The sequence below is a fragment of the Lactuca sativa genome, chromosome 2 (genome assembly GCF_002870075.4).
Source record: "Lactuca sativa cultivar Salinas chromosome 2, Lsat_Salinas_v11, whole genome shotgun sequence".
Lineage (NCBI taxonomy): Eukaryota > Viridiplantae > Streptophyta > Magnoliopsida > Asterales > Asteraceae > Lactuca > Lactuca sativa.
The window spans coordinates 234,971,554-234,997,483 of NC_056624.2; the positions used below are offsets into that span (position 1 = coordinate 234,971,554).

The 25,930-nt window shown below is 40.7% G+C and overlaps 1 protein-coding gene and 1 long non-coding RNA gene across 2 annotated transcripts; both read left to right on the forward strand.

Moving 5' to 3' along the window:
- Window positions 1-14,579: 14,579 nt before the first annotated feature.
- Window positions 14,580-15,987, forward strand: LOC111920387 (growth-regulating factor 7). Its single transcript, XM_023915956.3, has 3 exons — window positions 14,580-14,847; window positions 14,935-15,271; window positions 15,345-15,987. The coding sequence occupies exons 1-3, from the start codon at window positions 14,655-14,657 to the stop codon at window positions 15,853-15,855; spliced, it is 1,041 nt and encodes a 346-aa protein (XP_023771724.1). The 5' UTR covers window positions 14,580-14,654; the 3' UTR covers window positions 15,856-15,987.
- A 1,016-nt stretch (window positions 15,988-17,003) lies between these two features.
- On the forward strand, window positions 17,004-20,343 carry LOC128132263 (uncharacterized). Its single transcript, XR_008230528.1, has 3 exons — window positions 17,004-17,350; window positions 18,146-18,210; window positions 18,779-20,343. It is a non-coding gene; the product is annotated as an uncharacterized LOC128132263 (long non-coding RNA).
- Window positions 20,344-25,930: the final 5,587 nt, after the last annotated feature.

Below are 25,930 nucleotides of genomic sequence, written 5' to 3' on the forward strand. Positions count from 1 at the left end.
TAGCCGTAAGGCTGCCCTGATCAGAGATATTTGCATGCGGATGAAAGTAGTGACTCCACTGTTAGAGCAGATCTAGGAGGCCCAGCACGAGGCGATGAAGGAGGAACATCGGAAGAGCGAGTGTATTGTAGGTTAGGTCTCCTCATTCGACTATGATAGTCGTAGGTTGTTGAATCTACACCATAGGGCATGGGTCATGTATCATGGAGGTGTGCACTAGGTGCTGACAGAGGAGGCGCACAAATCCAGGTTTTCTATTCATCTCGGGGCGATAAAGATGTACAGGGATCTTTTTCCTGATTACTGGTAGACATGCATGAAGTGGGATGTAGCATGGTACGTCAAGAGATTCCTAACCTGCAGGAAGGTCAAGGCGGAGCACCAGAGGCCTCATGGAAAAACGCAGCCGTTGGACATCCCCATGTGGAAATGGGAAGATATTACTATGAATTTCATTACCAAGCTTCCCAGGACTGCACGGGGAGTGGATTCGATATGAGTCATCATGGATCGGTTGACCAAGAGTGCCCATTTCATACCGATCCAGGAGAGGATATCGGTCGAGAAGCTGGTCGACATTTACATTCGGGAGGTTGTGGTCCGACACAGAGTGCCAGTCTCCGTGATTTCTGATAAAGACATGCAGTTTACTTTCAGATTCTGGAAGAAATTTCACGATGAGTTGGGTACTCATCTGCATTTTAGCATTGACTTCCACCTGCAGACGGGTGGTCAGAGCGAGCGGACCATCCAGACATTGGAGAATATGTTGTGGGCCTACGTTTTAGACTTCAGTGGTAGTTGGGACACCTATCTCCCTTTGGCTAAGTTCTCCTACAACAGCAGCTATCATGTGAGTATCGATCGTCCTCCCTTCGAGATGTTGTACGCGAGGAAGTGTAGGACCCCGATATGTTGGGGCGAAGTTGGACAACGGGTCATGGAGAGTACCGAAGTAGTGCTCAAGACTACGTAGAGGATCCAGCAGGTTCGGAGCAGGCTTTTGACTACTCAGAGTCAGCAGAAAATTTATGCCGACAAGCATCGTTCAGACCTGGAGTTCCAGGTCGGAGATATGGTCCTCCTGAAGGTGTCACCTTGGAAAGGTGTCATCCGATTCAGGAAGCGGGACAAGTTGAGCCCCAGGTACATTGGCCCTTTCAGAGTTGCAGCTCGGGTGGGCAAGGTGGCGTATAGGTTGGATCTGCCAGCCGAGCTTAGCCAGATTCACAACATTTTTCACATCTCCCATCTATGGAACTGTCTAGTAGACGATTCAGCATTAGTGCCTTTGGAGGACATTCAGGTGGATAATAGCCTGAACTACATCGAGCGGCCAGTAGCTATCCTCGACAGGAAGTCGGGGGATCTAAGGAACAAGAGGGTAGAGCCGGTGAAGGTGCAATGGCAGCACCGCAAGGGCTCAGAATAGACTTAGATTCGGAGGACGAGATGAGGGAGCACTACCCCGATCTTTTTTCCGGATTAAGCAACAGACTTCAAGGATGAAATCTAAAATAAGTGGGGGAGAATTGTAACACTTGGTTCCTAGTACGTATTTAAATTCAAGTAGTTTCATGTTTTGCCATGGGACTCGACGAGTTGGAGGCCCAACTCGTTGAGTAGACTCGATTTTGACCGGGAGGTTTAGTGACCTACTCAACGCGTCGGGGGACCGAATCGACGAGTAGAAGCTGTCTGGATGAAACCCTAATATTTAGGGTTTGCACCCTATTTAAACAACTTATCTCGTCCCAAACCAGCCTCCATCGTCCCTCTCACTTCCAAAAGACCCTAACTCGAAACCCTAGCCTTGTTTGAGTGTTCTTAAGCCTTTTTTTGCATTTTTGTTGGTTGTGAAGCTTGAGAAGGAGGAAGGAGCTTGGGAGTTCAAGTTCAATCTAGTAGATCCAGGAATTGTGTTCTATTTCCATCTCATTTGAGGTAAAAAGCTTCAACCTTGACCTTCCATTTGTTAGATCCTCTTTAGGGCTTGAATCTTGTTATTTTTGGGGCATTTCTATGTTACCTTCGGGTATGGGGCATTATATAGAGGAATAACTTCAGATCTAGAACCTAGGAGGGTTCTCATGGCATAAAGGTGCCAACTTCACTGCCATAAGAGCCCCATGCATCTTGAAGACTCCATTTTAGGGCCTTTTGAGCTAAATGCCCATGCATGAACGTAAAGTTTGAAACTTTACATACAATATGGACCCTAGGAGGTCAGATCTATGGTTTAGATGCTTTGAGGCCCACTGAAATCGATTGTATAGTTTTGGACAAAGAGGGACTCGGCGAGTCGTTCATGGGACTCGGCGAGTCGAGTCATATTTCCCCATCAAATCCTTCTGTTGATGGACCTGATGCTAAGATAGAAGAACACTCAGTTTTCTAGACTCATTAGGGACCTGAAAATCATGGAACTCGGCGAGTGTATGAGCGGACTCGGCGAGTTCAAGCCAATGTCCCAATCACATGAAGACGGACTCGATGAGTTCAAGGAGAACTCTGTGAGTCATAGACTAAACACCTTCATACGGATGAAGATGAACTCGACGAGTTCAAGGATGAACTCGACGAGTCGGTTGAAGAAGGTCCCGATGTGTTGTTGAAGGCGAACTCGTCGAGCTTTTGCTAGACTCGACGACAGGGACAAAGTTGTAGCATTTCATGGACGTGGGGACTCGACGAGTTGGTGGACTAACTCGGCTAGTCTAGTCAACCAGACGTTGACGTTGACTAAGGTTTTGACCTTGACTTTGACCTCGACCCTTACAAGGGTTATGAGTATGAAATGGTAACTTGGAAAGGTTGTTGTGTAGGGATTGAGGAGTTGATTTTTATATTGAGGACAGTGCAGACACTACATGACATCGATGTGAGTTACCTTCCAGTAGGAGTGAGTCTAAGGCACCAAGGCCGACCCACTAGTAGTTGATTATAGTTGAGATGATTGTCTCTGTGATAATTGTCTGGTTTGATACTACCAGGTATGTTTATGTGCTAGCATGATATGTTGTATGTGATAATGGTAGTAGGAGGGGTATAGTCCCCAAGTTCGGTTGTTAGGACCGAAGGGTAGGTCGAGCACCCCATATATGCTTAACAATATGATTATGTTGTGATATGTGTGGTAGTAGTAGTAGGGGGTAGAGTCCAGTTGTTAGGATCGCATGGTAGGTCAGCACCCCAGAACTTCTTGACACGGGTAGGTCAGCACCCCTGAACTGCTTGACAGGGTAGGTCGGCACCCCAAAATGGCCAGATCGGGTAGGTCGGGCACCCCAAAATTGCCCGATAGTATGTACAATATATGATTGTATGGTATGTGGTATGATGGGGGAAATCACTAAGCATCGTGCTTAGAGATTTTAGTTTTGTTTCAGGTACCTCTTCATCGAAGGGGAAGGAGCCAGCGCGGTAGCAGCGCATCACATACACACACTGGGTTCTGCATTCTGAGATTTATGGGCTTGTACTCTGATTTTATTATTGTTCGATGTTATGATATTGAGACATGTTTATTATGGTTTTATGGATCGATATGATATCGACAATTTTTTTTAGTAAATGGTTTTATAAGTTACTTAATTAAAAATGAAATTTTTGGACTCGAAATTTGGGATGTTACATTTTGGGTGTACTGTCGAGTGATCTACCAACTAAATGAGTGTCCGGGTCTTTTGTAAAGTTCCCAATTTTAGTTTCTCAAAAACTAAAAAGGGAAGGAAATTCATTATGCACTTTGGAAAATTAAGGTTCCCCAACTTACAAGTAACTAAGAAAAATTCTCAGATCCTTGCACTTTGGAGGTAAACCTTTTTGCAAAATGGCAGAAATATTTTCGCCAACTTTGATAGTTTAATTTATTTTAAATCTTTTCTTTGAAACACATAAATTTTTCAAAAACTTGGCATAATGAGGGATATGTTGAATAACATCCAAAAGTGGAATATTTACCTCAACCTTACGAAAAATTTCCATAATGTCTTCATCCTCTATTTCGCGCTTAGTATTTCCCAGTATTGATGGAAATGGAGGTAGGGGCATGTACTCATTCAAATTTTGATTAGCTGGTTATGGAGTTTCTGTTCTTTTATCTTCTTCAACCAACACCTTTTCGTATTCTTCATCTTCTTTTTCTGTTTCTTTTACATTTTCTTCTCCAACCAAAAATCCTTCATATTCTTCATCAGCTTCTTTTTTTGGTTCAGATGCGCATGGGTCTTCATAATTTTTCCTACTTCTCAAGGAAATAGAACTCACATTGTGCTTTGGATTGTTTTCAATGTGAACTGGTAACTTTCCTTAAGATTCCAAACGACCCATAAAAGTGGCAAGTTAAGACACCTGTTGCTCCAGATTCGTGATACTAGTTCTTGTTTCGTTCTAAAATGCTTGGATGCTCATGGCAAGACTCTTCAAAATTTATTCTAAGGACACACTGGAAAATACTTGGTTGCTGATGCTAATTCTGGTTATGAAAATTTTGACTCTAATAATTTTGCTGATTCAGATTGTAAAAATTAGGCTGAAAATTTGGTTGCTGTTAATTTCGTTGCTGATGGAATCCAGGTGGCATCTGATATTGCTCTTTCGACTGAAAATTATTCTAATAATTGTTCTGATAGCCTCCGATAACTTTTACGAGAGCAACATCCTCTTGCAATATTGGACACATATTTTGAATGTTCAGTCTTCAAGCAGATTCCACATGGTTTCTTTGCAATTATTTTTTCATTTCTCAAGAGAAGAACAACTTTTGTCAATTTAGAAATCAAAGACTCCAGATGGGCATTGATGGCTTCTTTTACTCCTCGTGGTTGAACAGTGTACCACTCGTCTTCGTTTCTGGAATTTTTTGACTTTATTACCAGTTTTTCGATCAGTTCCTAGATTTTTGTTGGTGTCATATCACCTAAGGAACCGCCACTGTAAGCATTTGTCAGACGTCGCTCCATAATGTGTCAGACCTTCACATAAATAGTTGTAGAGCTGGTAGTCACTGATCTTATATTGTGGACGCCGAACCAGAAGCTTTTTGAATCTCTCCCAGTAAGTGTGTAAAGCTTCTCTTTTTCCTTGTTTGATACCAAGGATTCTCTTCTGAGACTCGAAACTCGCGTTTCTCGAAAATACTTCTCTAATAACAGCTTCGCGAGTTCTGTCCAAGTGGTGATCGATCCGGATGGGAGCTCGTACAACCATTCTCTTGCTGAATCTTGAACTGAAAAGGGGAATCCCTTAGCTTTATCTGATCTTCAATAACAGCATGCGACTTAATTCGTAAGCATACCACATGAAATTCCTTGAGAAATTTATATGGGCCTTCATTTTCTAGACATTGGAATGTGTCTAAGCCTGTAACTATATTTGGTAAGTATTTGACCCGGTTGTGCATGGTCCTTTTGGGTTGCCTTCACCATAACAACTTGACAATGTAATTTTATGGAGAGAGAGAAAATATTATGATTTATTAATATATTATAAGAATAATATATTAAAAGAGAAATCATATTATTTGATTTATATTGGTCATAAATTAATTAGGAATTAATTTGGTGACTAAAAGAGATTAATTAAATAAAGGGGCATAAACTGTCAAATGTGTGACAGTTAAGTTTTGGGTTGGGAAACCAAATGGACTAAGGGGGAATGAAATTATGATGAAGGATCATCATATTTTCGTCCAAGGCCCCATTCCAAAAGGTTCCATGGGCTGCTTGGTGATTAAGTTGTCCATTAGGGTTTTGGCAGAAACCCTAGCAGCCTATAGTATAAATATGACCCTTGGGCTATGAAAATCGGACACACTTGATCTCAGGAGAAACCCTAGGCCGATTTTAGCATTCATTCCTCTCTCTCATAATTGCCTTCTTGCTAGTTGGTGTTTGTAAGCCATTAGAGGAGTTACACTTGTGACTTTAAGCTCCAAGACAAGAAGAATCAAGAAGGAATCAAGCAATCAACAAAGGTAATCATCTAGATCTGATTTGTTATGTTACATTTCGAGTTCATACTATTAGATCTAGGGTTTGCAAGTCTTGGATTCATTGCATGTACAATAGAGAAGCCTAGATCCAAGCATTAGGGTTTGCATGAGCACATAGGATGTTTATTTGTGTAAAACCCAATAGTGGTATCAGAGCCTTGATTGGCTTCTATTGTATTGATGCCTTGTTTATTTGTTCAAGCTTTAAAACCGATTTTTATGCCTTCTGCCTGATGAACTCGACGAGTTCCAAAGTTGACTCGACGAGTTTAGACGTCAGACAGAAAGATTTTCAGGATTTCTTGCTGTTTTGCATAAGGATACCTACCTAAATTGTTTTGGTTCAATAAAATCCGAATTTTATTACCTTTTTGTCAATATCCTTAACAAAACAAAAGATAATTGCCAATTAATTGAATGATTAATTCCTTATTTGATAATATTTGATTATTTGAAGTTATTTGGTGAATTATCTTAATCTTGTATAACTTAAATGCCAGTCTTACCGTTAGTAGGCCTCATTCACGAAGCCGATCTATAAGGGGGTATAAGGTTATGGCCTATAAAATGGTCATTTAATGTGTGTCCAGTCTCACCCACCGTTTCCTTGATTGGTGGAGGGTTGTTAGCCGAACAGGTAGGATAGGGCAACCCTTTCTCATTAATAAGTATAATGAATCTATATAAAGTAACTAAACGTTTTTACAAAATTCCCAATCTTAATTACTTTAGGCAAAGTGAATTGATGTAATCCCATGAAATTACACTTTGTACCCTTGCTAAGAAGTTAGTGGAGTGTGTGTGGTTAACCGGCACACTAATTGGTTCTAAGAAAAGGTGGAAAAGGGTGACTCATTTTTTGTCATAGTTCGATGGAGCGTGTGTGGTTAACAAGCACATCGAATAGGTGACTGTAACAATGAGGGCACCATGTACATTTGCACGGTTATTCACACCCGCTTTGTGATCCTCGACATCCTAGTCACAAACTAGAGGGGTATATCAAGATTTAAACATGCCATTGAAAAGTTCAATGAATCTCAAAGGAATCTAGGAGTTTTTCAATACATTTAAAACTTAATCCTTTTATGTTTTTCATGGTGAAGAATTAGTGAATCGCCATTCACTTACCTTCAAATTATTTGCATGTTAGATTACGACATCCCTTTTCTAATGTGTAAATAATGTTGTTGGATCCTAGCCCTAATTTCTCATTTTGGGTGTTTAATTAGGGATTCATTTCTAATCAACTTTGTTCTTTTTTATTTCAGATGTCGAACACTAACAACAACAATGCTTCCGGCTCGAACTCCTCCTGCTCGTTCTCACTCATGAATTTGTGTGGGAGAGTGATATTTGACGAGTCCAATTTCAATGGTTGGATCCGTAACATCCGAATGGTCACTCGTTACAAGGACAAAGAGTATGTCCTCGACAGGGAGCTGAAGGAGGTAAACCTCAACACTACTACTCCCGAAGAGATTGCTGCCTTTGAGGCCCATGAGCATGATGCTATGAAAGTTCATTGCATCATGCGTGATCCTACGAGGACTAATATCCCTATGATATGCATCAAGACTTGGTGGACCGTTACCACCAAAGCGCAAGGCAAGAGAGGTATGAGATCATCACTTCGATGATCACTGCCAAAATGGGCAGTGGAGAGTCCCTTACCGTTCATTTGCAAAAGATGTAGAGATATGTTGACCGCCTACTGAAGTTGAATGTTAACTTCGATGAAGAGCTGGCAATCGACATTATCCTTCACTCCTTGCCTCCCTGCTACAACCAGTTCCGCATGACCTACCACATGAATAAGGAAGAGGTCACCTTGAGCAAGCTTCAAGGATTGCTTAGGACTGCTGAGAGCAATCTCAAGGACAAGTCTGTTGCATCAACTCCCACTCCAACCGCTGCTCCTGTTTTGGCCATTGGGCAAGGGAGGGGCAAGAAGAAGAATGCTCCTTCAAAGAGCCACCACAAGGGAAAATCCCAAGATGGTACCTCTTCTAGTGGAACCAAAGTTGGCTCTCCTAAGCCCAACTCTAACCCAAAGGAGGCAAAGTGCCATCACTGCCACAAAATAGGGCATTGGAAGAGAAGTTGCCCGGAATATCTGCAAGCCATCAAATATGGGAAGATCAAGCCATCTTTCGTAGGTATTTACATAATTAAGTCTAATGATTCATCACATGCTATTTCTTGGGTTCTTGATACAGGATGTGGTTTTCACATATGTTCTGATTTGCAGGGACTAAGAAGAGATATGGATGTGGAGCGTGGAAGAATAAATCTAATCATGGGGAACAGAAGATTGTCGCCGGTCACCAAGATTGGAGTGTATTCTCTTGCGCTTAGTAATGGATTAGTTTTAGATTTAAATAATTGTTGCTATTTGCCAGATATGGCAAGAAACATCATTTCATTTCATGGTTTGTTTAGATAAGGATTTAGATATTTGTTTGATAATGAGATAGGTTCTATTTATGCTTATCTAAATGGTGTTTTATATTTTGAATCATTGCCTTGTAATGGAATTTAAGAAACTGTTATGGTTGTAGATAACCTAGGAAATGATGTATCATGTGTGGATTCTTCCAATAGTATGGATAAAGCATGCTTGTAGCATTGTCGTCTTGGACGTGTCAACAAGAAACGCATAGCCCAACTCCAAAAGGATGGAGTGTTGGAGTCATTCGACCTTAGGGACGATGACGTGTGTAAGTCTTGTTTACTTGGAAAGATAACCAAGTCACCCTTTACTGACACTTGTGAAAAGGGTGAGAGTTTATTGGATCTCATACACACCGATGTGTGTGGGCCCTTTAGATCCACCACAAGGGATGCGAACCGCTTCTATGTGACTTTTACCGATGACTATAGTAGATATGGGTATATCTACTTAATTAAACACAAGTCAGAAACCTTTGAAAAGTTCAAAGAGTTTAAAAAAGAAGTGGAGAATCAATTGGGCAGGAAAATCAAGATGCTTCGATCCGATCGAGGAGGAGAGTACCTAAGTCTTGAATTCCACGAAAACCTCAAGGAATGCAGAATAGTTTCGCAATTGACGCCACCGAGGACACCACAATTGAATGGTGTGGCTGAGAGGCATAATTGAACCTTGTTGGACATGTTTCGTTCCATGATGAGTCGTGCTTCACTACCTATCTTATTCTGGGGGTATGCCTTAGAGACTGCCGCCCATATCCTTAACTTAGTCCCTACGAAGAAGGTTGCAAAAACACCTCACGAGATGTGGACACGGTAAGCTCCCTCGTTGGCACACATCAAGGTTTAGGGTTGCGAGGCTTTCGTAAGACGAGAGACTCACGACAAGCTTGAACCTCGTAGTGAGCGGTGTATTTTCATCGGCTACCCACAGAAATCCTTTGGATATCTCTTCTATAGACCGAGTGACAATGTTATCTTCGTTGCAAGGAGAGGGGTTTTCCGAGAGCGAAAACTCATAAGCCAAGGAGACAGTGGGAGGCAAATCGATCTTGAAGAGATTCAAGAGCCGAGCGATGAAGGAACCTCTAACGCTGGCGCTCAATCCGAGGAGGAAACTCCGATTGAACTGATTGACGAGTCCTTACCTCTTAGACGTTCCGAAAGAGTTAGGGTTCAACCTCAGTTTTATAGTTTTCATATTACTATGGAAGGGGATACGTTCATTAGCGATAGTACACTAGTGAATTTGGACGAACCTAACAGCTATAAGGAAGCCATGACAGGCCTGGAGTCTGCAAAATGGAAAGACGCGATGAACAGCGAGATTCAGTCCATGTATGACAGCCAAGTTTGAAATTTGGTTGACCATGTACCCAGACGTAAGACCGTCGAGTGCAAGTGGATCTTTAAGAAGAAGACCGACATGGATGGGAATGTGCACACATATAAGGCACGATTAGTTGCGAAGGGCTTTACTCAAACTTCCAGAGTTGACTATGATGAGACCTTCTCACCAGTTGCGAAAATAAAGTCTATTAGGGTGATGCTGGCCATTGCTGCATTTCATGATCATGAAATATGGCAGATGGATGTCAAAACCGCTTTCCTTAATGGGAAGTTGGCTGAGGATGTTTACATGGCTCAGCCAGAGGGTTTTGTCAATGTGAAGCATCCCAATAGAGTGTGTAAGCTTGAGAAGTCCATTTATGGACTTAAGCAAGCGTCTCACATATGGAATCTATGCTTCGATGATAAAGTAAAAGAGTTTGGGTTTATACGAAGCGAAGATGAATCATGCGTATATGTCAAAGCCAGTGGGGGTATAGTTAGCTTCCTCGTATTGTATGTCGATGACATACTGCTCATAGGAAACGACATCCCGACACTGCAGGAGGTTAAGTCCTGGCTCGGGAAGTGTTTTGCTATGAAGGACCTCGGAGAGGCTTCCTCTATTTTGGGAATAAGGATAGTGAGAGACCGAAGTAAGAGACTAATAGGAGTTAGTTAGAATACTTACTTGAAAAAGTACTAAAACGTTTTAGTATGGAGAACTCAAAGAAGGGAGAGTTACCAATCCAAAGTAATGCCAAGTTGAGTAAGACTCAATGCCCGAGTACCGAAGTTGAGATGGCAGAAATGAGCCGAGTACCATACGCTTCCGCAGTTGGCTCGATTATGTATGCTATGACTTGTACTCGCCCTGATGTGGCCTTCGCTTTGAGCATGGTCAGTAGATATCAAGGGAACCCTAGCAGAGCGCATTGGACCGCAATCAAGAACATTCTTAAGTACCTTCGTCGGACCAAGGAATGGTTTCTAGTCCTTGGTGGGAGTGATGACTTAAAGGTGCGAGGGTATAGTGACGCCAGTTTTAGACCGACAGAGACAACTACCATTCGTAGTCGGGCTGGGTCTTTACCCTTAATGGAGGAGCAGTGACTTGGAAAAGTTCCAAGCAAGAAACCGTAGCTGATTCAATGTATGAATCAGAGTACATTTCAGCGAGCTAAGCATCGAAGGAGGCGATATGGTTGAAGAACTTCATTAGAGACCTTGGAGTTGTACCTGCCATAGAGGAGCCCATGGAAATTTTCTGTGATAATGAAGGAGCGGTTGCCTTGACCAAGGAACCGAGGGATCGTGGTAGATCTTGACATATCGACATAAAATATCACTTTATTTGACAACGGGTAGAAGAGGGACTCCTCGTAGTAAAGAGGGTATCGTCAGAAGATAACCCAACAGATCCGCTTACGAAGGGACTGAGTAGGGTTAAGCACTTGCAGCACGCTAGGAGCATTGGGCTGAAAGACGATATTAGTTTAGATTAGATAGTTTAGAAACATGTAATAGATAAATGTAATAGATATTTGATGATTAAATAAAAGAGTATTATTTATAAGTAAAGTTGCCGTCTTATGTTAATTGTTTAACTATTGTTTCATTTTGCATGTTTTGACTTCCTAAATAATTGAGTTATTTAAGGATAATCGATTAATCGAACGGTCCATAGTCGTTCATATGTTGGAAGTAGATATGAACGAAGACTGCCATGAATAGGTGTGTAGATTGTCTAAACGGTATTAGACATAGCAAAGGTTTGCTACAACGTTCATGAGTGCTTATGAACAACTTTTGAGCACTGGAATAAACCCGCACTTGCTGGAATCAGTTCATGGAATTTATCATGAGTGATCGCAAGACGATAATATCATATGGTCTTAAAACCTAGATATATGGTTTATTGTTTGCTGGTTGGTTGTACATTGATAATGTGAAAACGCATTAGTAACTTGATGTCATAAAACGCATTGTTGTGTATGATTTAATTAGTGAATAATAAATGCATATAAGTCGAAGTTTATCGGTTCCTTTTATCCTAAGAGGGTAAAAGTGATATCAGGGCCCCTCGATGAATTGATTTGACTTATGTATCGGGCCTGGTCAGGACTGAATTGATGTGTTCAATTAAGTTCTATGTCAAATGAATCTGAGATCGAGAAACATACTGCTGGACAATAAGTATGACTATGCTCCATGTGATTGTCCGCACGATGTCTAGAACAGAGGACTATACGATCCCTTATCTAAAGGACATGTTACTGATAAGATCAGAGTTCGACAACGTCTTTGAGAGCTACGATTGCTAATCAGAATATGCTTACATTATAGTTACTAGAGTTATCCAAGTGGGAGACTGTTGGATTAGTGTCTAAGCCCGTAACTATATTTGGTAAGTATTTGACCCGGTTGTGCATGGTCCTTTTGGGTTGCATTCACCATAGCAACTTGACAATGTAATTTTATGGAGAGAGAGAGAAGATATTATGATTTATTAATATATTATAAGAATAATATATTAAAAGAGAAATCATATTATTCGATTAATATTGGTTATAAATTAATTAGGAATTAGTTTGGTGACTAAAAGAGATTAATTAAATAAAGGGGCATAAACTGTCATATGTATGATAGTTAAATTTTGGGTTGGGAAACCTAATGGACTGAGGGGGAACGAAATTATGATGAAGGATCATCATATTTTCGTCCAAGGCCCCATTCCAAAAGGTTCCATGGGCTGCTTGATGATTAAGTTGTCCATTAGGGTTTTGGCAGAAACCCTAGCAGCCTATAGTATAAATATGACCCTTGGGCTATGAAAATCGGACACACTTGATCTCAGGAGAAACCCTACGCCGATTTTAGCATTCCCTCCTCTCTCTCATAATTGCCTTCTTGCTAGTTGGTGTTTGTAAGCCATTAGAGGAGATACACTTGTGACTCTAAGCTCCAAGACAAGAAGAATCAAGAAGGAATCAATCAATCAACAAAGGTAATCATCTAGATCTGATTTGTTATGTTACATTTCGAGTTCATACTATTAGATCTAGGGTTTGCAAGTCTTGGATTTATTGCATGTACAATAGAGAAGCCTAGATCCAAGCATTAGGGTTTGCATGAGCACATAGGATGTTTATTTGTGTAAAACCCATCGGGAAGAAGATGTATCAACCCACATTGGGCTTCCGCAAAAGTGATGCAAAGGGGCTGCTGATTCACTTCTTGTGTGCCCCACTCTCTGAAACTTTTTTCGGCTTCTTCTCCCACGTCACCCATGGATGCTTTTTCATATTGGGTTTCAGAAGAGTCTATTTGCTCTGATTTGACTGAGGATGGTGGGGAGTAGGTTTTATAAGGGCTGGTAGAAGGTGAAGATGGGGGTACTTTCAGAAAAGACGAAAAAGTTGGGTATGGTTCATTCCATGAGGGAATGCCTTATGGCGTGGTGATTTCTGGTGGTAGGGAGGATGATGATGAACCAAAGAAACAAATTAATTGTTTTTTATTTGTTGTTTCTTTCATCAGTTTCCTTGTAGTTCTTTCAATTTATGGATCAAAAGCTAGAGGTGTACTTAAACGAAAAATTATGGGCATAAAACTATTAGAAAGCACTGTGTCCACAACAACGGCGCCAATTTGTTAAACTGTTGCCGCACTTGATTTAAAAAATAAATTTTCACTGCTGGTTGCACTAAAAATATAACACATGGAAGTTGAGTCTAATCCTCAGGGACACAGCCTAACGGTCAATGCCTTTTTGCATCAGGCACATTCTAGTCAAAACCGAAATTATAAAGGCAGAGCTTAATAGAAGTTTTGGGATCAGGGGCTCTACAGAGACTTAACTAATCTATGCCCATTGTAGAGCTACGCCCTCCGTATTGAGGCTACACAGGGCGTAGCCTCTATACGCAGGGTGTAACTCTACACTGGGCATAGATTAGTTACGTAAGGCGTAAGTCAACTGAGTGTTGACTGTTGACTTTTTGACAAGTTTGAATTTTGGTCAACCATGTTGGAACTTAGTATGGGAAGTGCAAAATGGTCTTTTGCCTAAATGAGGTTTAATTTTGAGCCTATAGCTTTCGTGGGCCAGTGATTTCCTTAATTGTTAATTAGGGTTTTTTTGTGGATATGTTTAGCAAAGGGAGACTTGATATCATCAGTTCGAGTGGGTGGTTTATCTTGTCTTTAGGGTTAAGGCGAGTCTTCTCATTATATTATGTCGGGTGCTAGTTGTCTATGTGATACTTGCATGGAATACTAGGTGGTGACTCCTGGTAAATTGTATGCAAGACCAGGGTCTGACCCCCGAGAATTATTTGTATGTTGTTAGTTGTCTTTGTGATGCTCGCAAGGAAGACTAGGAGGTGACTCTTGGCACTTATACATAAGACCAGGATTTGGCTCCTGATATGTAAAAGAAAGACCATGATTGGCTCATGGTTGATAGTGACAATAAGACTATGGATGACTCGTAACATTCTATATCTCGTGTATGATATGTGGTATTTCGGGGAACTAAGTTTTGTGTTTACGGTTTGTGGTTTAACATTTTTTAGGTACTTTCAGTTCGAAAGGGAATGACCCGACTTAACTGCACAACATCCTTGATCGCGTTTTCTTCACTAATTAACTTTGATTTACTCTAATATTTGAAAAATATGTTTTATCATGTTTAGTTTTGAAATAATTACAACCTATAGTTTTAAATAAAAATTTTAATGGTATTTTAAAAACATTACATTGTTTCTATCTCTACTTCCTTCTCTCGCTGCAGCCTTTTGACATTTTTTATTTCCCAACCGCCTTCAATTTTCAAGGTCCATATATAAATTCTTATAATGATAATAGAGGAAAGGTAATGGGGTGTTTCTTATTCAGTCTCATTTTGGATTTGATTAAACAGACAGAGATGGCTGCAACATTGGGGTTTCCATTTACAGCTGCTCAGTGGATGGAACTCGAAAGACAGGCAATGATCTACAAGTACATGGTCGCCTCTGTTCCTATTCCTTACGAACTTCTTCTACCCATCATCCAAAATCTCCCTTCATGTAAATTTATATCACTTCATTTACAACTCTTCATCCTTGTGTGTTATGTTGATATGGAATGATTTGATCTTGATGTGTTGTTATTAGTGGCAAGCCAGTTGAAGTATTCAACGAAACAAGATCTGGAGCCCGGGAGGTGTAAAAGAACGGACGGCAAAAAATGGAGGTGTTCAAGAGATGTGGCGCCTAATCAGAAATACTGTGAGCGTCATATGCACAGAGGACGTCCCCGTTCAAGAAAGCATGTGGAACTTTTTAAAAACCCAACAACAAACAACAGCAGGATTCGTCTTCCAAACCCAACTTCTCAGTTATCAACTCACTCCAATCATTGTAGAGTTCTCGGATCTACAATTTTGCCTTCTGCCACTGAAGCCCCTTTGTTTCTTGATAGTAATATGCATTCCAAAACTGTTAATAACAGGTAATTAATTAGTATTAGTATTGTACACAATACAATGCTTTTTAGATGAGATACAACTTATTAATGTTTTTAGGGGTTTGGATTGGAGCTTGGATGTTGAATATGAGCAACAATGGCGACAGATTATGCAGACAAGTTGCTCTATCTTCAATAGTGATTTTGGGAATTTTACAGATTTCGGGACCCCAAGAAGAGATTTTATCACCGACAAAACCAGTGTTGTTAAAGATTCGTCTACTCTGGATCTGTCAATGGCTATGGGTTTGGGTTTGGGTTTGGGAAAGCATGAAAGGGACTTGGGGTTGGTAAGCCCTGTTTCTTGTGGCACAGCACCCGGCGGCCCACTGGCGGAGGTCTTAATACCAGGACCAAGTTCGGTTGCGGTGGGTTCAAACCCTACCTCTCCATACCCCACCGGATCCGACTCGATTAGCGTTAGCCCAGCAGCAACAACAGTGTCGTCACCATGTGGGGTTTTACAGAGCCAGAGGACAATGCTATCACTCTCCGATGGCAGTGTTTGCAATAGTCCAACTCTTGCATCTACACCTACAGACATTGTCGCATTTCAGTGGTTCACTTGAGAAATCCAGTATTTTGTTAAGTTTATGTTCATTGTTTCTGATTTCTAGGTGCGTTCTTTTTGTTCTTGCAGAAATATGTTGGTAATAATAATAATAATAATAATAATAATAATGGACAGATGAATTGATGAACCGATGTAGTAGGGTTGATCCTTAATTATTTAGCTGGTTGAATGCTGCTGCTGTGGCCCCCAAAGTTGAAATCTTGAAATTCATTCACACTCAGGATTTGGAGTGTGATGATGCCATGATGGGCAGGATTTTGGCTCCATCTTGCAATTGATGTGGCCCTCTTTCTTTTTCTCTTTTCTGTCGGGAAAAGATCTGGTTGGTTTGGGTTTACCCAACACCCACTTTGCTTAGTTGCTTTGCTTGCTCCCTGAGATGAGATTTTGATTACTTAATTGTTATTCCTGGAATAATAACGTACCATCCCCCAAATAAATGAAATGAATAATAATACTCTTTACTCTTTGAGAGGAGTGTTGGGTGTGTTCTATTTGTTTAAAGTAACGTTACAGGCTAAAACACATGCGGCCAAAATCTTTTCTACCATTCCTGCCTCGCAACCAAAGCACCTGATATTTTTAGATATTAATTGATACATTATCAATACCTTCATGCTAACCATGAAATAATTACAAGATACTTGAGCCTTGAGTTGTGGTGATACCCAATCCATGACATGACATGGGTAATGTCTTGTCCATCTGGTGTAGCTGAATCCATATCATATGGGGGCACGTACTTGCAGGGTTCATTTTTAAATATTTTGATTTTATAAAAAGTTTTATAAATGACAAAAAGGTAAAAGGACATAATGGTATTTTTTTTTTAAACATTCCATAAGTTCACGTCTATTAGTTTAGATATGATCTTATTCTCTTACAATTTTCCAAAAACAAAATAATATCATCTCATTTATTTCAACAGCTTCTTATGAAACCATCACAACCACCACCGTCGACAGCCAGCCCACCACCGTTACTTTCCTTGTTCGTGGCATCCTCGTATCACCGGAGATAACACCTACATCTGTTGTCGAAATTGCAGATCTAGAACCTCCGATTTCTCGTCTCCACCGTTGATCCGGTGAATTGTAACGCCCCGATTCTCAGGTATGACTTATATAAGATTTGTTGGGTTAAGCTCTACTCGACGAGTTGGTTGACCTACGCGTCGAGTAGCAGCGGGATGGGGTTGCAGGTTAAGTGACCTACTCGACGAGTCCATGGGGGGACTCGGCGAGTAGGAGCTGACAGTGGAAACCTTAAAGCCCCGGGTTTGCACCTCTATTTAAAGAAGCCTTAGCATCCTTTGGCCCCTTTACAGTCTTTGAGAGCCTCCTTAAACTCTAAGACGCGTGCGTGTGCCCATTGTGTGTTTGAAGCCTTGGAGGAGGATTTTGGTGGGAAAGAGCTTGGGAAGCAAGTGGTTCGAAGCAAGAAGCTTGGGGGAAAATCCGGATCTACTCCAGTTGTCATCTCTTGGGAAGGTATCAAGCTGTTATCCTCCTTTCTATTTCGTTCTAGACCTCCTTGGTTGGAGATTAGGGTTCTTGGTTGGGTTATAAAGTCATTTCCTAGAGTATGGGCCAAGATCTGAAGTTGTAACTTCAGATCTGAACTCTCTATGAATTGAAGGACCATAAAGTTCTTAGCTTTGGCAAGTTTGATCCCCTCGCTAAGTGTAAAACCCCATTTCAAGCTTAGTTTGGGTTTTTTGAGTCATTGGAGCCTTGCATGCACGTAAAGTTTGCAACTTTACGTGACAAGCAGGCCTAAGGAGGTTGGATCTGCAATTTGGGGCCTTGTCATGGCTTAAAGTTGTCTGCATGATTAAATGACTGAATGGACTCGGTGAGTCGCAAGGTTGACCCGGCGAGTCACTTGAAGATGGTCGGGAACTCGACGAGTTGGATGAACAACTCGGCGAGTCCGATGAAGATCGCCATAAGACTCAACGAGTTGAAGAACAACTCGACGAGTCGGATGAGTTTTCCCTAGATTATGTATGCGTGTGTATCCGTCGAGTTGCAAGGAGGGAACTCGACGTGTGATCTTAAGTTTGATCGAGGATCAAAGGAACTCGACGAGTCACTCCGATGACTCGGCGAGTTGGAATATACTTTAGGGAACTCGGTGAGTAGCCAAGGGTACTCGACAAGTTAAGGTCAACATGGACTGTTGACCTTGATTGAGGACTTTGACTTTGACCAGGGGTTGACTAGTGGTTTATGGGGTACCTTGTAAGGTTAAGGACTTATGAGTATGATGTACTATGATGATAGGTGGTGGAACCTATGTCAAGTGATCCGAGAATTTGGAGTTTACCTTTCGTGTTGACATCTGCGAGGTGAGTTATCCTCACTATATCGATAGGGTCTACGGCACCAAGGTCAGCCCTTTAGTTGTTATTGTTTTGGTATGTTGCATGTGGTTATGATTTGTTAGTTCGGAATCGAGGTAGACAATATGTTATGCTTTTATGATCCGTAGGGATTGGTGTGTTAGTGACCTGATAGGTCGGTACTCTAGTTACAGGAGAATTCTATGATTATGATAAGTGAGATAGATATACTTGATGTTTGTAAATGCCAATATATGATAGTTAGGTGCACATGATTATTTGCTTGTTGGTTGGGTTGAGGCGGTCCTACTTTGTGCTGAAGGCCAACATACCCTATGAGCGGTCCGGGGAGACTGTACGCCCACGTGGAGGACCAGTCATGCCGAAGGCTCGAAATAGATTCAGACAGACTGTAGGCTCGGTAGGGCGGTCCAGTCAGGCCGATGGCCCAGTATACATGACGATTGATTGATTATTACTGATATGATATTGTCCGTGTGGTATTGGTATTTTAGGGGTAGCTCACTAAGCCCTCGGGCTTACACTTTTCAGTTTATTGTTTCATGTACTTCAGGAGTCCATGGAAAGACGAAGGCGTGACCGTACCGCTCCTCATCCTTATGTTATGATTTTTGGGACGCTCTGATGGAAATGATTTGAAAACATTTTGTAAACAATGCTATATGGTTTTTATTTATGATTGAAAAAGTTCAAATTTGGCGTAAAATTTATGGTGTTACATGAATCGTCTCAGATGACGTCAAACAACCACCAACAACGTCAACCTCCTTTGCTTCTATTTTCTTTCATATCTTCGTGAACATCGTCAAACCACCTCATCAACTTCTACTTTTCTCTCTAAACCACCAGAAAATGTCAGGTGCAGATCTAGATCGTCGAAATATCTCAGATTTAGTGAGAAACTAACGACAACTACATGCCGAAATATCTCAGATCTGGAACCATAACATAGGACGAGAATCAATGGTGAGAATGTTTTGATGAGATCGACAAAGTTCTTGCGAGATTGACAACGAGAATAAGTTGAAAACCATCAGATCTACCGTTGTTGCCGCCTAACACCACCTCTACATCTATTTTTCTCTGGTCTCCGCTGAAAACCGTCAGATCTAATGCTTCTCTCGATTTCTCTCCCATTTATCTCTTCTTCTCAGATCTGATGTGTCTCAAGTAGATCTAAGTCATCCTCTTCCACATCCACTCCTAACTGGTGTTTTCTGGTGAAATTGACAATGTTCTGACAACGAGAATCAGTTGAACCATCGTTTGATCCACATCAGATCTGTTCTCCCTCATTTGTGTCACCATCGGAGCATCAAAAAGCATAAATCACAGTCATCTTCGTAAGGTGTTATTCTTGAACTTGTTTTTCTTCCACAACTCTTTTTTTGTTTATCTAATTGGTTTCAAAACTCGTTTTTTTTCTTTCTGATTTGGCTTATCATCTGTTAAATCTCTTTCTAGACCCATACCAGATATGTTCCTTCACCACAATCTCCTCTCCTGGTGGTATAGTTTAAAGGGTGAAGTTATGAATGAGTGCACTAAACTCTGAATATAACATAAATTAAACTGTGATTTTTATAAATTAAACTGTGAATTTTGTAAACTAAATTGCTTTTTTTTTCCTGTGCTTTTTTGTATTTTTTTATTTTCTTTACTTTTAACTTTGTTTTATAAATAGTATAAATAAATTTTAAAATATTTGAATGTTTTGTTTTAACCTGTGATTAGTGTATGATGTATTAAACCAGGAATCGTCTCATTAAGTTGGGAATGAATCCATTAATTTGTGAATTTATTATGAATGAATTGTGAATATACTTATTAAACTGTGAATTTGTAAAATAAACTTTTTTTTTTATTTTTTTTTAATTTTTTTACTTTCTTTACTTTTAATTTTGTTTATAAATAATGTAAGTAATTTTTTAAAATTTTGAATGTTTTGTTTTAAACTTTGAATGTTGTATGATTGGATATACTAAGTTGTGAATGGCCCCATTAAGTTGTGAGTGACTCCATTAATTTGTGAATGATTCTATTAAATTGTGAATTTATTGTGAATGTGTCGTGAATATTCTGATTTAAGTTTTGAATATTGTATGAATTTTATGTTAAATTGCGAATAAGTGAAATAATATGTTTATTGATTTTTTATTATTGTATTTATGCTGTGAATATGTGTAACATCCCAAAATTCATGACCAAAAATTTCATTTTTAAATAAGTTATTATAAAGACCAATAGTATAAAAACGTTCATAACATCACCCCACGTCAAATCAGTATATCAATAATCAAAACATGTCATCATAAAACAATATTAGAGTATAATCCCAAAGATTTCATGTGCGGAAAACATAGTTTGATGCGCAGAGATCGTGCTGGCTCCTTTTCTTTGAAAGTGAAGTACTTGAAACCAAAATATATACCGTAAACACAAAGCTTGGTGAGTTCCCCCATCATACCACATACCATACAATAAACATACTGCCAGACATATCTGGTGCTCGACCTATCCTGCTGAGCATATCTGGGTGCTCAACCTACCCTTGTCAGGCATACCGGGGTGCCCGACCTACCCCTGTCAAGCATATCTGGGTGCTCGACCTACCATGTCAGGCATATCTAGGTGTCTGACCTACCCTCCGGTTTATTTCAACCGGTTACATGGACTATTTCACCCCTACCACTACAACATAATAACATAGCATAACATACTGTCAGACATATCTGGGTGCCCAACCTACCCTGCCGGTATATCTCAACCGGGTCCGGGGACTAGTCCCCTTCCTACCACTATCACATAATATCATAACATACTATCACAAATAATGTAACAAATAGTGGCATACCAGACAATTATCACAAAGACAATCATCTCTACTATAATCATCTACTAGTGGGCCGATATTGGTGCCTTCGACCCACTCCTACTAGAAGGTAACTCACCTTATACTGTTGAAGTCCACTACAATAGTTCCTTAGCTGCTGCCCTGACACATACTCAAGCTATCAATATAAAAATATCTCCCAATTAGCAATTGGATCTCAATCCATGATCCAAAATCCTTACTTGGGGTGAAATGACCATTTCACCCCTGACCCATCAAGGTCCATACTATATAATCCATGAAGGCCCATTAATGACCTAATTTTCCAAATTGGGCCCAAACCCTTACATCGAACTACCCTCTAGAATCCATTTTGTACTTCATAACCCTCCAAGGGTCAACCTTGGTCAAATTCCACGTCAAAGTCAAAATTCTGGTCAAATTCAACATCCTGGTTGACTCAATTCGCCGAGTTGGTCCATCAACTCGTCGAGTTCCATGAATCAGAATCCCTGAATCGCGATCCAACTTGTCGAGTCACCCCTGACTCGCCGAGTTCCTTGGCTACTCACGGTCGCGATAAAGCGAGTCAACTCATCGAGTCCCTTTACAGACTCATTGAGTTCCACCTTAAACTGAATCAGGACATAACGACTCAACTCGCCAAGCTCCCTTGTGGACTCGCCGAGTTCCATGAATAGAATCGAGAATATTCGACCGAACTCGTCGAGTTCTTCTATGAACTCGCCGAATCCCTTGCATTCCTAGACGATACATCTTTCTCCTTAGATCCAAGGTTCCAAAATACAGATCCATATTGTTTCCACAACCTATTTTTGTAAATTTGACAACTTGATAGCTTTGAACGCCTCAAATGCACCAAAACTCGAGATATAGCAATCTACTTCCATGAACATGGGCTTTTCTTGGACAAAAACGGGGTTGAGACCATTTTTATGATTCTAAGGGCCAAATGTTATCGGAAAGTGGGAATCCTTAACATACATGGAGGGTATCATTTTTCCCACAATGGGGTCAAAAGATCTATAAATCAAACTAGAAGAGATCTAAGAAATCATTGAGTGAGTTGGGGACTTGCTTACCCGAAAATGCTGAGAATGGGAAGATGTTTTTGTATCTAAGAGCCTCTTCTTGAATCCCCAAGCTTCTCATTCTTCCACAAGCTTTAATGCACACAAAATCACTCAAAAATGGCTCACACACTCACAATGCATTAGGGTTTTGAGATTTAGGGTTTGGGGCTTAGAGGCTGGAAATAAGTCCAAAACCCTAGAGTTCAGTTGTTTAAATAGGGTGCAAAATCCCGGATTTAGGGTTTCCCAAACCGAGTCCAACTCATCGAGTTGGTCCTGCCCAAATTGTCGAGTTGGTTTCTAATCCCACGTCCCAAATGATTCCTACTCGTCGAGTTTTCCTCCTCGAAATCGACAAGTTGCCCTTTCTAATGAAGTTTATTTTTTTTTCTTTTATAATTCTTCTAGATTCCGGTTGTTACTACTCTCCCCCACTTAAACTAGACTTCGTCCTCGAAGTCCACCGCAGTCACCTATTACGAAAATGGCTCACACGATAAGCCCACAGCTCCCAACAATTGCCATGAACCAACTGATGTTTCTTACGAGAACTGACACCTGCCATCCTGAGGGTACAACCATCACCCCGCGTGATCAATGACCTTCCCATGGCAATCAAAACTTCTATCCTAGAGATATAACTCGACCCTTCAACCCTTGCAAGCTACTTCTACCTTTTGAGATCTGAAACCTGTCATAACCTGGCTTCCTGATAGCTCACATGTGCTGAAACAACCGGAAACAACTCTCCGTCAATCCCTTAACTGCTAGTAGAACAATCACAACCCTTCCAAATCTATTCTTTTATTGGCCTATCCCGATCAACTAGAACCATCCTTAGAGTAGTTCTTCAAACTCGGTGAAGAATGAATCCTCCATCTCTCAAGTAAAACCAATCCTACTTTCCCTAGAATCCGAACCCTAAGGTCGTAGTGGTCTGGCTCCTTGCCAGACCCCTCAGACCGAGCTGTCACCCATCACGTTACTGCTGAAAAAGGAAACAAGTCACTGTCCATACACGACTTCAGAAAACTTATACTTGACAGAAGGCACAAATAATCCTTCAAGTAGAAGATTCATCCCTTCAACGGTTAGACTCATACGAGAGCTGCACAACAGAGTCAAACCAACTACTTAGAGATTATTTAATCCCACTTCGAGTGACTTATCACTTCCCAAATCAATTAGATACTCCGTCCATTCATGAAATCTTAAAGCACCAATACTTCCCGAAACATTGGAACTGCCTAAAACGCTGATCTACTTGAAACACTGGACCGCCTGAAACACTGAACTTCTTGACATAGTATGCTACTTCCCGACTGCTTTCCAAAATCCACTAAGACTTTCCCAGTCTCAATTCATTTGTCAAACATTTGAAATACCGAGTTCCTACCTGGTTACTGAGCCAAAGGCTCCTATGCAGTCGCCCCTCGTGACTTCTGAACGAAATCCTCATCTGTCTATAGTTTCCACTAGTCATCTTGCCACTATGGCTCTAACGAACTTCTGATCTAAGTGATCGGCTCCATACGTCGAATCCTGATGTCACCAAACCCAAGGCTACAAGTGAATGCTACAAGAACAACTATAGCCTTATATCACAAACGACCTTATACGATCCATTGCTTCCTTGATCCCATGACTGATGTGGTGTTCCCATGGTCTTATCACTGGCTTGTCCAAGTCTAATTCATCTGGGGAAATCTGTAAACCGATCCATGGACTTGCCATTCCGTCACTGTTGTACCAGAACTGGTGGGTGCTATGGTTCTTCCCGTGATCTAACATCATTCCCATACTATCTACCAACCTAATGAAAGCTACGGCTACCCCCGCAGACTTACAACACTTCTAACACTATCTGACAACCTTGTGAATGCTACGGCTACACCCGTAGTATTACAAGACTTCGAACACTATTTGACAACCTTGTGAATGCTACGGCTATACCTGCAAACTTACACCACTCTAGCACTATCTTCCAATCCTGTGAATGCTACGGCTACACCCGCAGACTTACAACACTCTAGCACTATCTGCCAACCCTATGAATGCTACAAATACACCCGCAAACTTACAACACTACTATCTACCAACCTCATGAATGCTACGGCTACACCCGTAGACTTACAACACTCTAGCACTATCTGTCAACCTCGTGAACACTACGACTATACCCGCAAACTTACAACACTTTGGCACTATCTGCCAACCTTGATCCTACCACCAATCCATCTATACTCATCCTAAGTTGAACACGTACTCGACCTGACACTCAACTGAACTCGAGTCCTAACTGGACTCCTAACCAGTTTCCCGAGGCCTACTATCCGATGCTAAGGGAAAGCATGGACTACATGTTGGAACGTGTTCCGAACTCCCAACTCACCTAATCCTCAACCTAGATGGCCACTCGACCTCCTCCCTCTCTGACAGGGATGCAAAACCCATCCTAGTTCCATACCCATTTTGCTCCTGAATACCTGATCGATTCTCCCCCAATTAGATTTGACTAAGTCTTCACGGAATATGAGAATTGAAGGATTCCCAATCATTCTCACCTTATGAAATCCAATTGCTGACGAACAGTGCTTACCAGTGCTAATGATCGATTACCAGTCTACCCTAAGATCGCTCATCCTCTAAAATCTTGAAGAGTACTCTTGAAATCTGATCCAGTCTGATACATCAATCCTCTTTCCATGATATTATACCAAACCCTTGTGTAGTTGTTGGCCTTTCAAGAGCTTATCATCTCAAGTGTGATGCCTCAAACAAGCCACAACACCATGAACAAATGGAGGACTTTGAGAGAGAGGCTAGAACCACCAAAATCGGCTAGGGTTCTCTTAGAACCCTTGGGGTAGTGAATTTGGAGCTAAGGGGTTACTTTTATAGTGTAGAATTCCTAGGGTTTCAAACCTAATTCATTCATTGGGCCTTTAGTCCAATAATCCATATGATAAGCTTATGGACAAACACTTCATGGACTCTCACATAAACTTAGTCCTTCACTGATCAGTCATGGATCATTGGCCCAAACTATATGTATTACTGATTTACTTAATCAGTCCCCTTAATTTAATTAATATCTTTTGATCACTGAATTAATTCCAAATTAATTCTTGACCAATATTAATTAAATAATATGATTTCTCAATTAATATATTATACTTATAATATATTCATAAATCACAAATAACATCTTTCTAAAATATCCATTTTGTCAAATTGTTCTGGTGAAGGCAACCCAAAATGGACCATGCTACTCTCTAGTCAAGTACATACAAATTATAGTTATCGGCTTAGACAACTAATCCAACATATAGAGCATATACTCTCGACTTTTGGCAGCCCAAATGTGACAAGCCGAAATTTCCATTCAGTCAAACCCTAAAAGTCAACCACTTCGTATCATAAGTTAATGTCATTATTTCTAATTTTTAAGAAATTTAAAGTTCGTTTGATTATTTTAATATTATTTTTAAACGAACGGGTGAAAGAAAGTGCCGTCTCAGGTTTTGAATTTTAAAAACCGCAAACACCTCGTGTCTTAGAAGTTCCCGGCCAAACTATTATGTTTGGGTCGAAAAATCATCCCAAAAATCCGTGAACTCATGCTTATCCATGAGTTTACTCCCCAAGACTAGCCATTATGTGTTTACTCCCCAAATACCCAAAAGAGTAAACTCCAAAATATCCTTTCAAGTATCATTCTAGATCTTCAAACTAGTAAGTGTTCTAACCATTTCAAGTTGGTTTAATACTTAATCTA

Bases quoted from the DNA above. Each gene is read 5' to 3' on its own strand.
- LOC111920387 (XM_023915956.3), top strand. From the start codon at position 14,655: ATGGGGTGTTTCTTATTCAGTCTCATTTTGGATTTGATTAAACAGACA. The intron at 14,848-14,934 runs GTAAATTTATAT...TGTTGTTATTAG, and splicing joins CATCCAAAATCTCCCTTCAT to TGGCAAGCCAGTTGAAGTAT. The intron at 15,272-15,344 runs GTAATTAATTAG...TAATGTTTTTAG, and splicing joins TCCAAAACTGTTAATAACAG to GGGTTTGGATTGGAGCTTGG.